Raw genomic sequence first — 13,559 nt, 5'->3', positions numbered from 1 at the left:
CAGGGCCTTAACCTTTTAAATTTGATCACTTCTCAATGTATAAGTCGTTAGGACCATGTCTAAGTTACATATAAAGTTGCCACTCAAACTACTGTTACGGCACCACCTCTTTTAACAAACTTAATACACCCTCTGGTTGGATAAAGGTTTCGTTACAACCGGAGGGGCCAGTCTCTTTCAAATAACATTGATGATTTTGGTCAGCATGGTATCTTTATTCGACCAGAGGTAGTAATAATACATTGATATAAATTCTGTAGTAAAAGATGTTGGAAAAGACATGCTCTGTATGACTTTATTTGCTGATACTGACAATATTAGGAAAACAAATAAGCTTGCATCGACTGGCTAGCTGCATTATCTGCATGGATTGACTTATCCATTTTGCTTGCTGAAACATAAAAATATCAAAATTATAGGAATGGAGGAAAGAGGCTTTGCTTGGTATCCTTAAATTACAAATCTGGACTGTATACTATAGAGACTTGCTTTAAGCTTTAGGTGCTTCTAATATTCCCTATTTTGTCTCTTCTTTTGTTGAGACGCGTGTATGAACATATTTAACTGTACATGTTGCAATTTGATCATAATTCTGTGATTTAGAGAGTTATTTATTTTTATTATCAAATCATACTTTTCTAGTGTAACATGAACTTCATTTGTTATCTGCAGGGTTTATGACCAAATGCCTGAGCCTAGATGGGTTATTTCAATGGGCAGCTGTGCCAACGGTGGTGGATACTACCATTACTCCTACTCTGTTGTACGTGGATGTGACCGTATAGTCCCTGTGGACATCTACGTCCCTGGGTGCCCACCAACTGCTGAGGCACTACTGTACGGTGTTCTTCAGCTCCAAAAGAAGATCAACAGGCGCAAGGATTTCCTTCACTGGTGGACCAAGTGAAGCATGCTTCTGCTGTAGCTCGCTCCCTATATTTCTTTGCATTTGACCTACTTGCCTCATCTGAAATAAGGACAGACTTTGCGTGGATTTGCAAATTTGTTGTGCCTGTAAGGATGTATGTCCAGGTTGTTTGCCTGTAATGGACACCAGACCTGCTGTCAATCTGTTCTTAAGCTCCATTGTAATACAGCAATACACCATATCCTTTGTCTGTTAATGGGTATCTTCCCCCTACCATTGGGTTGAGATACAGGCTACACGTCTTGTCTTTTATTATCAAATGCTAAACTAATGAATGGTACTGCATATTTTTCTTTTGATCTGCAAGCCTTGGGAAATTGTATTGTTTTCGGAAGCACTGCAGAAACTTAAAGGCAGATAATGTGTCAACAGCACTTTTTTTGAGTTATTTTTTAAATTGACATAATTTTCGCCCTGTTCGTTTGGCTTATAAGCCGTACTTTTTTAGATAACGAATAATATTTTTTTCTCACAATAAATCAGCCAACAGTACTTTCAGCTATGGTTTATCAGCCAAGCGAATAGGACACTTATTATCATAGTTTTCATGAATTATTTGAGACTTAATTTCAAACTGAGCTCCATGAGTCGAGCGGAAATCAAAATTAATTCATCTTTGTTCTAAAAGGAAAACCAAAGGTTAATCAAAATTAATTCATCTTTATTCTAAAAGAAATATTGAGTTCAATCAGAACAAATTTTAAACAAGCCATATATGTCTTTGGGATGCTACTTCTCGAGTCCCTTTTTTTTGTGAAATGAGGTCGCTAATCTGTATGGGAACTACTGGAATCGTATGCATAATAGATCTAAAAAAGAAATCGTATGCATAATGGAGTCCACTTGGACAAAGCAGGCGCTAACCTCCCCTCCAAGCCAACAGCGCCGCTAACAAGCCTACTAAAACACCGCTGTCCCCTTCCCGTAATCCCGTCCCGTCCCCTCGCAGCCGCCTCTCCCAAGTTCCAACTCGTGCCCTCACCTCTCGGATCTCTGCATCCCCTTCGTCCAAACCACCGACCACAATCAGAAGGTAGACTCAAAGAATCCATCACATCATCCTCGAATCCGCGCTTCCCGACCACCGGAATTTTCTCTTTCCCTTTGTAATTTTCTTCTTCTGACCCGCATTGCCCCGTTCCGAACCGTGAGCAGCGGCGCCGGCGCCACATTCCATGGCGGCGCTGGGGTCGAAGCTGGCGCAGCTGCAGTCCAAGGCGTGCGAGGCGACGAGGATCGTGGCCAAGCACGGATGCTCGTACCACAAGACGTTCATGGAGAAGAACAAGCACTACGTCGTCGACCCTCCCACCATCGAGAAGTGCCAGGAGCTCTCCAAGCAGCTCTTCTACACCCGACTCGCCAGGTCAGTGCTCCTTCTCGTCCCCGCGCCACCAACTCTGATAGGACAGTGGAGGAGGATACGCTTTGTAGAGTTCTGGCGCGTACTCATGTGAATCTCAGTATATCAATTTTTCAGCTTTTAGATGGGAGATTTGGCCGTCGTGATGGATTATGAAGCTGCTCCTTTAGGATATGGTAGCTTATCTATGGCCTCCTGAGGAGGTGCGAGGGCGCATGCATGGGTTGGGTTTGACCGTCTGAGTTCCAATGCAAGCACCACGATCGTTTGATGACCTTATTTAATTGTGTAGTGCTGGGTAGACAATCAGGAATTTTACAATCCGCCTAATCCTTGGGATGTGCTGATTTAGTAGCACTGTAGCACCCAAAACTTTATAATTCAGGCGGTTTAACTACGGTGGATTCTATTCTGTGCTGTCACATTTTGCATATTGCTATCACAGTAAGCATAGAGGAAGGCTTTGGATATCTGTGTTTGGATGAATCATGTCTCTTCCAACACATTGAGGTTCATCAATTCTGTCTCTTTCGCTGCAACACTGGTCTACTAGGTTGTTCATGATGCTTGTGTCAACACAACTTGGAGTCAATGTATGTGCTACAGAATCTGTGTGAATTACTGAAATTATTATCTAGTAACTAGAATTGTATCGAACTGTTGGAGGAAACGCCTTTGTAGGGTTTTTGTGGTGTGCATTGTTAATTTGTTAGCTTCTAGATCGTATGGGAGGTTTAATGATCAAATTGGGATTCAACACTGTTATATGGGCTTATGGGAGGCCTCTTGAGAATTGCAGCAAAACCTATATGGATCGACCAAGTATCGTTTAGGTTTTTGTATTGATATAAGATCCCAAAGTGCTTATTAGATGCCTTGAAGTATTCTTATCTGATGAAATTATATGATTGGGCCATGTTGGGTTAGAGTTAGACGCAATTGATTGGTTCCATCGCACAAATAGACATTAACAAATTCCAGAGCCTACCTAATCATTGTGACGTGCTAATTTAGTGGCACAAAAAAATTTAGGATTTTTTGTCTTCTATTAACTAGTGTGAGTCCTAGTTTCTGTGGCACACAGTTTGCATTTGGTTATCAGAAAAGAAATGCATAACACGTTTGGATGAATCATGTCTCTCACACCACATTGAGATTGATCAATCATGTTTATTGCCTCTTGTTTGAATTACATCTGCTGAACTAATAGAAGATTTGGTGTGCTTGCTTGTTTATTTGGGGTAACATGCATGATGTTTTGTCTGCATAGGAAATTACTGCTGTATAAATTGCCTGCCTGTTAAACTTTTTATGTCAACTGAAGTTTCATGTATAACTCCAGTCAAATTATTTATTGTTGTCTGCTAGCCACCCATGCTGAGTTTGATATCAACGATATGTTTTGATCTAATGTTGGAGGCCTACAATATCTTTGAAATATATTAGAAGGCTCACTTGCTAGTTAAATTCTAAGTATTACACCAAGATGGTGGACGTCACGACAGTCAGTGGAATTCACCTACTGAACTATTGGGGCACCTGGCAATATTGATTTCTGGATGCATGTATCCTGAATTTATGTTCAATGGCTATGTAGCCAGTGCTTGTTTCACAAACAGAAGTTAATAATAAATGAAGCTGTACTGCTGCATTTTAGACAATTTTTCACAACACACGATTTGAGAATTATGCATTTTTGTATATTGTGCTCTCGTCAGAAATTTTAACACTGGATATGTGTTTCTTGCAGCCTTCCTGGTCGTTACGAGTCATTCTGGAAAGAGCTTGATGGTGCAAAGCTCCTGTGGAAGAACAGAAGCAATCTGAAGGTTGAGGATGCTGGTGTTGCGGCGATGTTTGGCATCGAGTTGTATGCGTGGTTCTGCCTAGGTGAGATCGTCGGTAGAGGATTTACTGTCACGGGCTACCATGTCTGAAACCTCTGAATGCCTGCCTTACCTCTAGAATTAGCAACCACATTAATCCACATTTGCCGACGAATATTATGGAATCGGTGTTAGTGATGCAACGTTTTGTTATTTGGAAGTACTATTGAATCTTGATGCTGTGGAACTATATTCATCTCGGTGGACGGGAAATCATGAGCTAATAATTTACTGTATATCATGCCCTTTTTTGGAATATTTCCCGGGCCGTTCTCGGGCATGCCTTGCGCCCGTGTTCCGTCAGTCGTCCAAGCGGGATTGCATTGCATGCGCCCTCCACCCCCCCCCCCCCCCCCCCCCCCCCCCCCCCCCCCCCCGATGCTGTCGTGCATTTGTGTCCTGTGGAGTAACTCTACTGGCACTTGCAACTTTGGTGAACAAATCGTGAGCTCGGCAATGCCCCCGCGTTTTGAGATAAACACCATCTGATTATCCGACGCTTGCTTTGCTGACCGGACTGCAATTGCTGAGATGCAAGAGCAGAGAAGCACCATCTTCGGACGAAACTCTGTCAGTCTGTCGTCAGCAATTGCTGAGATGCCAGAGCAGAGCACTATCTTGTTTTGATGATAGCGGAGGGTACGGTTTTAAAGGAAACTGAAGTTTAATAAACACAAGGGGTGTTTCAAATTAAAACAAAGCCAGTAGCATTCATACCATAACTGAAAACTTACACCAGGCGTAGTATATAATTGGAAAAGATTTTAAACGCATGCTGCACACGAAGAATTTCCATCGGCCATCTTTAGCACGTCCGGCCCGCCGCCCGCCTCTTCACCGGTCTACCACTTCGCGCCATCGTGCCGTCATGGCGTCGCCCGACGCTCTTCCGCTACGGTTCCTCCTCGTCGTCCTCGTCACCTTCACCGCTGACGCCACCCAACGACCAAAAACGCTGCACATCCCCGTCGTCCACCGAGACGCAGTCTTCCCGCCCCGGCGCGGTGCCGCACCGGGCAGCCTCCGCCGCTGCCGCCATGCTGCCCCCTACACCGCACAGCTAGCGTCCTTCCACTCGATCACCGACGACGACGACGACCGGCTCCGCTCCCCCGTCATGTCGGGTGTCCCCTTCGACAGCGGCGAGTACTTCGCGGTCATCAACGTCGGCGACCAGCCCACGCGCGCGCTCGTCGTCATCGACACTGGCAGCGACCTCATCTGGCTCCAGTGCGCGCCCTGCCGCCACTGCTACCGCCAGGTGACCCCGCTCTACGACCCGCGGAGCTCCAGCACGCACAGGCGGATCCCCTGCGCCTCGCCGCGGTGCCGCGACGTCCTCCGCTACCCCAGCTGCGACGCCCGCACCGGAGGCTGCGTGTACATGGTGGTGTACGGCGACAGCTCCGCGTCCAGCGGCGACCTTGCCACCGACAGGCTCGTCTTCCCCAACGACACGCACGTCCACAACGTCACGCTCGGGTGCGGCCACGACAACGAGGGGCTGCTGGAGTCGGCGGCCGGGCTGCTCGGCGTCGGCCGGGGCCAGCTGTCCTTCCCGACGCAGCTGGCGCCGGCGTACGGGCACGTCTTCTCGTACAGCTTCGGCGACCGCATGTCCCGCGCGCAGAAAAGCTCCTCGTACCTCGTGTTCGGCCGCACGCCGGAGGTACCGTCCACGGCGTTCACCCCGCTGCGGACGAACCCGCGGGAACGGTAGTCCCGCAACTGCTGTTCGCGTGCCCAGCATCGTGCTGCACTTCGCCGGTGGTGCGGACATGGCGCTGCCTCAGGCGAACTACCTCATCCCCGTGCAGGGCGGGGATCGCCAGACGTATTTCTGCCTAGGGCTCCAGGCGGCGGACGATGGCCTCAACGTGCTCGGCAACGTCCAGCAACAAGGCTTCGGTGTTGTGTTTGATGTCGAGAGGGGAAGGATCGGTTTCACGCCAAACGGATGTTCAGTTTAGGGCACGTTCGGTTGCAAGGGAATGACTTTCTGGAAAGATTCCTGGCTGGATTGCTTAGTTAATTTGTATAAGCTTCATCAGGAATGGTTCCTGGGCTTGTTCCAAGACAACCGAACGAGCCCTTAGTGATCAGAAACGAGGACTGGTTCAAAAGGGATTGCTACTTGGGGAGCCAATTTGCCGCATGGAGAATTTTTAGGTATTATTAGCTGATGTTGTGATTACATGTTATAAAATCCGGCAGAGTCCAATGATCTTTTGCTGGGTTGCCACAGCAGTGCAAGTTTTTTCACCTTTCACACTCCTTTTTTTTTTGACAAAAAAACTTCACATTTTTCGTGTCACGGTGGAAGCTCATCTATCTATTTAATACAACAAGTGTTAAAAAAAGTTCCAGAGTCTAGAAATTTTGAGATTAATCTGAAAAAGAGAAAAGAAGAGTCAAACCTATAATAAATAAATACAATTAAAAGAATAGTACATGTCAAGGTTTATATTATAAAAATATAATAAACACAACTAAAAGAATGCATAAGGATCTGTTTAAATCCACCAGTGTTGGTAATACTATTTTATCATGGGACGACATGAAACTAGCAGCTAGTACTTGCTAATGAAATTCCTAATTCCCAATCTTTCTAATCCTGCTAACATGACCATAGCTATCGTTGGCAATTTGGCACACAGCCGCTCAAGCAACGAGGCCGACGTACTCGAGCTCCACGGAGCCCAGCCACAGCTTCCCCCTCCTCTCCGCCACGTCGCTCAGTGTGACACCCTTGGCCGCCGTAAGCTCCTCGACCTCCACCCCGTGGGCGTCCAGGCGGACCCCGACGAGGTGCTTCACGGGAGCCGTCGCCGGAGTCGCGTCCAGCCGCTGCTTCTCCTGGTTCAGCGCCACCCAGTAGCCACCCTTGCCGTCCCGCCTCACGTTGTCCGGGTAGCCCGGCAGGTCCGTCAGCAGCTCGTACTGTCCCGCCTTGGCGCCCCGGAGGAAGTACGTGAACGCCTGGCACGGCACGGTGTGCGCGACCACGACCTGCGCGCCGTCGCGGCTGACGGCCACGCCGTTCGGGTACGGCAGGCCGGCCTTGAGCACGGTGACGCTCTTCGTCTGCGCGTCGTACTTGAGCAGCCGTCCCGTCGAGTCCGCGTTCATCATGATCTCCGTGTTAAACCTCCTCGGGTACGTGCTGCTCGAGTCCGTGAAGTACACGTCGCCGGTGGCCTGGTGGACGTCGAGGCCGTTGACGAAGTTGAACGGGACGCCGTCGGCGCTGGTCGCCAGCACCTCGGCCTCGCCGCCGCTCGGTCCGACCCTCATGAGCCCCAAGTAGGCGTCGGCGATGTAGAGGTCGCCGGTCTTGAAGTGGAACTGGAGGCCCAGGGGCCGGCCGCACATGCTCTCGGTCTCGGCCGATGGCACCACGCCCGCCGTGCACAGGGGTATCTTCCTGTAGTTGGCGCTGTGCGCGAACGTGGTCCAGCCGACGGCGCTGCCGCCCGACTTGAGGACGCGGCCGTCCGAGACGCCGGCGTAGGGCCCCTCGCTTTTGCCGTCGAAGGCGAGGCTCTCGGCGCCGCTGACGCCGCCAGGTAGAGGGAGGTGGAAGCTCCAGCGCGTGTCGGTCGTCTTGACCTGCGCTGCGGCGCCCGGCGTGGCGAAGAGGGCTAGGACGACGACGGCGAGGAGCGACGACGCCCGATTCAGCCGCCGCCCCATGCTGTGCAGTGCGTCTCCCGACTAGCTTGCTTCCTCGCGATGATCTACGATGCGTGCAGCGTGCGCTCTCGCAATCTCTTGCAGCGTGCAATGGATTTGTCGTGTGTTCTGATGTGCCTCTCGCGGCGCCGGGGGCTCGCGTTTTATGGCCCTTCTCCCCGTCGCTCCTTACGGACTCGGCCGCTGTTGGCGGGAGATTTCGTTTACGAGCCGGACTGCCCTGCCGATCACGAGACGGTCCTGTTGGTGTTGGGATTTTGGAAGCTGGCTCGCGCACGCGGTTTTGTACCTATCACAGTTCGGCCCTTCTGTCTCTTTGGATCGGAAGCTCGTGGGCGTAGGGACCTCCAAGATTTGTGCGTCAGTTCGCCGTTGCTTGACAGGGACCAGGGCCTCGTCGCGCACAAGCTGGGGTTTTTTTTTTTTTTTTTTTACAACAGCGCACAAGCTGGTTGTGGCATCGTCCCGCACAACGCAGACAAACAGAACGACAAAGGCTGTTGCGCGAGCGACAAAGGAGAGCTTACATCTGTGCTTCCTCACACGGAAATTTTGATTTTATTAAAAAAAAAAGGTTATATCAAAATCGTCATCATAACTCCGAGTCTTCAACGGACGAAGAGGACGATGTTTTGAAAGTTACACTTCTAGCTTTGTCGCTTCAATCCAAATTCAGACTCTCTTGGTCTTGGATCTCCAACACCACGCATCATGATCAAGGTTTCAAGTGTAGTAATGCGCGGTGCACTCCAGTGACAGGTCGGGCCGCCACCACTGGTGGATCCCGTGCGCCGTCTTGAAGTCCGGCGACGGCACGCGGTTCACCGTCAGCACGGCAGAAGGGAACAGGTGCAGCGGCTCGCAGCCGCCGCCACCGCCGCTTCCACCCTTCCCAATGCCCAGCAGCAGGTCCTTCACCGAGTTCCTCGTCGCCAGCCTCCCCACGGCGCCGGCCCCGATGGCCTCCATCTTCCTGCGGTGGTCGAAGTACCCCACGTACTCGGCGCTGATCGGGTCCGCCGAGTTCACGAACAGGTTCGGCACCCAGGCCGCCATCACCGCGAACGACGCCTCGTGGACGCTGCCGCCGCCGCCGCCTCGCTGCAGGACGGCCGCCACTCCTGCCGTGACGAAGCTGTTGGCGATGCGGATGCCCTGCCTCAGCCGCCGGTCCCCGATCCGCTCCACGGGCGCGGACACGAACGGCGCGTTGAAGAGGAACGTGGGCAGGGCGGGGGCGCCCGCCCTGACCAGGGTCTTGGCGCCCAGCGTCGCGATGGCCGAGCCCAGCGAGTGGCCCGCCAACCAGACGCGGCCGTGCTGCCCGGCCGCATCCGCCAGGGTATCGTGGATCGCCTGCATGGCGGCGCGGAACCGGGACTTGCCTTCCAGCCCGTTGCGGACTAGCTGGAGGTCCAGCTCCAGGTCCCGCTTTGCCGAGCCCTTCTTGGTGATGGTCCCGCGGAAGGCGACGGCGTAGTGCGGGGCGCTGGCGGCGGCCGTCGGGTCGAGGAGGTGGAGCGGCGGCTGGAACACGTAGACGGCACCGAAGATGGAGCCGTCGGCGGCGTCGATGAGCACCTGCCGCAGCTCGAAGTGGAAGAACCTCCACCACGCCGGCGCGCGGGCGTCGGGACCCTGCCGGTTGCACTGCCGGTCCCGCTCCAGGACGTACACGCCCTGCACAAGGCTTGCCATGACGGATCGCCGGTGGTGAGGGCAGTTCCTGGCCGGACCAACGCCGATAAATACAGGTAAGCAATTCATATGATACATCTTGATCTCATCGAAAAGGAAAAAATGCCACATTGGTAATGACAGAACTCAGGAGCATATCACGTACTACATCGTCTGACAAAAGCGTTGGAAATAGATCTAAATTTGCAGGGGCCAGTTTCACTGCGATCGGCTTGTGTTCATTCAGGATTCAAGAACTAGGAGAAAGTAAAATACTCTATTCATAGTCGGATAGGCCACAATCTTTCAAGCAGAAGTAGAAATTGAAGCTGGATGCTGCATTGCTGATCACTACAGTTGTTGTTTTGCCTTTCAACAAAAAAGTAACCAACTCACCAGTTCACGTATGCCAAATACGTTGGCCCTGAAACATCAAAAAGGTCCTTCTGTGGCGTCATTTTGGTTCTTCTTTCTTGTTCTGAACCTTCTGTCAAAGAAAGATGAGAAATGAATTGTTTGTAAAGCATGCTGGGATATCTTTGAACAAATTTACATATATACTTACTAAAGAAGAAATCAATCAGCATGCACTTTTGCAGTTTAGACGATAGAGAAGTTCAGGCCCAACCAGTGCACCTCTAAACCCAAGGTAATCTTCAGAGTTCTTTCAGAAACACAGATGGATAAATCAAACCCATATTCCAACAACATTTCGAAATACCCCTCATCCCTTACCCCTTGATGCTTCATCCTACTGCTGACCTATAATTCCACATTCTCTAGGGTCCAGGGATATATCCATATCCTCATCAATAGTTTCTTTTGTTCTCATCGGACATTCTAAACAATTCGTTAATCGGCACCATATCCACAGGGCTTGAGGCACAAACCATAGATTCAAGATGCAGCACAGCAAGCACATTTCTGAGGAACCAGCAGAGGAAAGCAAATTAAAATAAACTAGGAAATTACCAGAGACATGCCTTCTTCAGCTGTGGAGCATCCTCCTCATTCCAGTATGGACTCTGCAAATCTCGTACCCTGCCGCAGTGCTGTAGCTGAATATGTGGGCAACGACTTTCAAGTCAACGAAAGGACAATTCTATTTTAAAGCCACGATGAAAGAGTTGAAGAAAATGGGGAGATGCAATTGGAGAGTTGGGCAATTTTTTTTGCTGGTGTAGTGGTGCTGACTCGATCGGAGATTTCAAGAAATGAGACCGAGCTTTAGGAAAGAACTCAAAGAGGAGAGAACGACTTATGAGCATGAAGCGCTGAAGTCTTCCCATTTATTAAGTTGGGAGGATCACAAGTGGGATAAATGAAATGAACTCACCACATGCCAAGATATCGTGCATAGTTCCACGGCATTAATTTTGGGTATCTTCTTTCCCTCAACAGGCAAGTATAGATGTGAGCAATTGATGGAGTATATAATATATTGCTGGATGTATAAATGGGTTCTATTAATCCTCCTATGAACTGGATGTTTAGATGGATTTTTTTAATGCCGTGGAGGCCTAGAGGGATATTTTTTGCTGAAGAAGGCACACTATGAGGCAATTTTGCTTACAGATGGGTGAGAATCTAATAATAGATGTGTCGATGGTCACTATGGTTCTGTGAATTATGGAGCGTTGCTGTTCTGTACCAACGCGGTTGGCAGAACTATCACTGAGTGGAAGCAAAAGTTTGTTGCATGGTAGTTTGGATTCTTTGAACAATCTATACATGGTCGATAACTACTATGGGCTACGGAACTACTCGTACAAGGTTTTGTGTCGCAAGTTGCGACAAGTGAAACTGGAGAGCGCCAAATAGATTGCAGTCATCTACTGAAATTATTATTGAAAGTGCATGGCATCTTATAGAAGTCTTTAGCACGTCATTTTAGCTTTTGGGTTGGAGATACGTGACCAAAGATTTCCATTTTCTGTTTCCTCCTTGCGTTTTTCTGTAATTGTTTCCTCGTCCCTTTTATTTTGCTTTTCTTTCCCAAAACATTCTACTACTTACATACTTCATCCGTCTCAAAATAAATCTACTCGTAAAATCCCAATAAGTCAAACTTTAAAGTGAAGAATAACAGTATTTATGATACCAAATATGTAGATTATGAAAATATGTTTCTTGGTGTATCTAGTGATACGAATTTGATGAAATAAACGTTAGGTCCTTTTTTTTCTATAAATTTAGTTAAACTTAAAATAATGCATGGACGGCAACAGGCAACTATGTAGATCATCAGGCAGCTATAAAGAGCATCTTGATGTAGGACGATTCATGGACTCCAGGTACTTCTAGTTTTCCACAGTACTAACTACTAAATAATATTTCTATGTGGTCTTAGCAAATGTTTGATTTCTTAAGTTCTTTTTTTTTCTTTTTCACTTTTCCTAGTTTGTTGCTACTAGATAGTAGAATGTACATTGTTGTTGCAAGCACGCTTTCTTTTTTACTCGACCAATATGGTTTCCAACTCAATGTGTTCTAGATTGAGAATAAATTGAGTTTAAGTGTCGTTTTTCCTACAATTTGATTGACCAAAAGTCTAGAACCCTACACATTTATCTTATTGTAATCTTGTTCTAGATGAAAATTTGTTTTAGTTCTTTATTTAATGAAGGCTGTTTTAGTGAATTAATTTCATTATAAATTGCTTTACGATAGAACTGTCATGTCTGAATATTAATGTAATGGACAAATTATCTACTACAAACTGCATTCAAATTAACAGTGTATCACTTCATTATGGATATTAAAAAGGCACCGTTTCATATCTTCTTATTGTAATCTTGTCCTAGATGAAAACTTGTTTTAGTGGTTTATTTAATGTAGACTGTTTTAGTGAACTAATTTCAGTACATTTTTCTTGTATGACAGAACTACCATATCTGAATATGAATATAATGGACAAATTATCTACTACAAACCCCATTCACATTATCACTTTATTATGGATATTAGAAAGGCATCCTGTATCTCATTATTTCTTTGTGTGTGGTACCTTTCAAATGCTAATCCTAGTAGGATTTTATTTGTTGTTAAGGTGGTTGTTTGATATGGTTCTGGTGTTGGTATTCAAAGGTTTATGGATACAAATAAACCTAGCATTTTGTTTGAAGTGGCTATCTTTGTATTAGTGGACCTTTATATGATGACCTTTTTTGTTAGATATTACTCTGTAGTTACTTGAAAGGGAGCATATGGGTGTTCATCTGTAGAGTTTTCTTGTGAACAATATTTGATTTTGAGGATATATGATCAAGAAAGGCATAACATGATTGATAACATATTACAATTAATTATATCCATATATTTGATTTACTTTTTTGTTTTCTCCAATATTCAGTTTTGTTGACAAAAATAATTCCATAGATGATCTAGTTGGTGTCGTTGAGCACTGTGGTGGACCATTCATGAATGTTGGACTCTATGTCGCCTATGTCAGCACAAGAAAGATTGGAAATCAGCAACAACAGAGCAACTGCTCTTCCTCATAGTTTTGTGCGGATGATAGTAACATCATAGAAGTCACCCTTCGAGAAGTTCTCAAGTGCAAGCCTTATGTTCTTTTCTACGAGAGGATGGAAGGCAAATGCATGTCTGTCATAAGATATGACAACTTATCAAAATAACTGTAATAAAACAAGCTGATTAGTGAGATTAGCTAGCATTCTTTAGATTGTCATTGATTTAGTTAGTGTACATGTAGGCTGTTGGTCATACCCATTTTTTTTAACAGGGCTTAAAGTTTCATTCAATCCTACAAATTGAAGTCTTTGGCTTGCCTATTCATGCTGATTGATATCTTTTGTTTATTGTTAGAAAAATTTCGCCTTTTAGGATCAACCCATGAATGGAATGGGGACACGTGGCTTGGTCAGACCGGTTAATTGGCCATACAGGCCCTGTTAGGTTGTGTTGGATGGTAGTTTTAAATGCTAATCATTTACATGCATTATGGACAAGACATTGAATTTTTTTCCTGAAACTTTGAGCTTTGGTTGCA

General features: G+C 47.1%; 4 protein-coding genes across 4 annotated transcripts; 2 read left to right on the top strand and 2 right to left on the bottom strand.

The window, feature by feature from the left end:
• Positions 1 to 1,810: 1,810 nt before the first annotated feature.
• LOC136458893 (uncharacterized) lies at positions 1,811 to 4,404 on the top strand. Its single transcript, XM_066458802.1, has 3 exons — positions 1,811 to 1,961; positions 2,084 to 2,294; positions 4,042 to 4,404. Exons 2-3 carry the CDS (start codon positions 2,104 to 2,106, stop codon positions 4,226 to 4,228), a joined length of 378 nt encoding a protein of 125 aa, XP_066314899.1. The 5' UTR covers positions 1,811 to 1,961; positions 2,084 to 2,103; the 3' UTR covers positions 4,229 to 4,404.
• Positions 4,405 to 4,966: 562 nt separating this feature from the next.
• On the top strand, positions 4,967 to 5,897 carry LOC136460960 (aspartyl protease family protein 2-like). Its single transcript, XM_066460469.1, has one exon. It carries the CDS (start codon positions 5,046 to 5,048, stop codon positions 5,895 to 5,897), a length of 852 nt encoding a protein of 283 aa, XP_066316566.1. The 5' UTR covers positions 4,967 to 5,045.
• Positions 5,898 to 6,722: 825 nt separating this feature from the next.
• LOC136458892 (protein STRICTOSIDINE SYNTHASE-LIKE 10-like) lies at positions 6,723 to 8,009 on the bottom strand. The gene has a single exon (XM_066458800.1). The coding sequence runs from the start codon at positions 7,868 to 7,870 to the stop codon at positions 6,839 to 6,841; it is 1,032 nt and encodes a 343-aa protein (XP_066314897.1). The 5' UTR covers positions 7,871 to 8,009; the 3' UTR covers positions 6,723 to 6,838.
• Positions 8,010 to 8,535: 526 nt separating this feature from the next.
• On the bottom strand, positions 8,536 to 10,011 carry LOC136458891 (GDSL esterase/lipase At4g10955-like). Its single transcript, XM_066458799.1, has 2 exons — positions 9,944 to 10,011; positions 8,536 to 9,596 (listed from the first exon to the last, which is right to left on the bottom strand). Exons 1-2 carry the CDS (start codon positions 10,003 to 10,005, stop codon positions 8,594 to 8,596), a joined length of 1,065 nt encoding a protein of 354 aa, XP_066314896.1. The 5' UTR covers positions 10,006 to 10,011; the 3' UTR covers positions 8,536 to 8,593.
• Positions 10,012 to 13,559: the final 3,548 nt, after the last annotated feature.

The sequence above is a fragment of the Miscanthus floridulus genome, chromosome 6, assembly GCF_019320115.1.
Source record: "Miscanthus floridulus cultivar M001 chromosome 6, ASM1932011v1, whole genome shotgun sequence".
NCBI classification, from domain to species: Eukaryota; Viridiplantae; Streptophyta; class Magnoliopsida; order Poales; family Poaceae; genus Miscanthus; species Miscanthus floridulus.
The sequence above is the reverse complement of the archived record's forward strand: the minus strand, read 5'-3'. Positions and strand labels throughout refer to the sequence as shown.

Coding starts and splice junctions, on each gene's coding strand:
- LOC136458893 (XM_066458802.1), top strand. CDS start 2,104: ATGGCGGCGCTGGGGTCGAAGCTGGCGCAGCTGCAGTCCAAGGCGTGC. Junction 2,295..4,041: donor TTCTACACCCGACTCGCCAG/GTCAGTGCTCCT, acceptor TGTTTCTTGCAG/CCTTCCTGGTCGTTACGAGT.
- LOC136460960 (XM_066460469.1), top strand. CDS start 5,046: ATGGCGTCGCCCGACGCTCTTCCGCTACGGTTCCTCCTCGTCGTCCTC.
- LOC136458892 (XM_066458800.1), bottom strand. CDS start 7,870: ATGGGGCGGCGGCTGAATCGGGCGTCGTCGCTCCTCGCCGTCGTCGTC.
- LOC136458891 (XM_066458799.1), bottom strand. CDS start 10,005: ATGACGCCACAGAAGGACCTTTTTGATGTTTCAGGGCCAACGTATTTG. Junction 9,597..9,943: donor TATTTGGCATACGTGAACTG/GTGAGTTGGTTA, acceptor TGGTCCGGCCAG/GAACTGCCCTCACCACCGGC.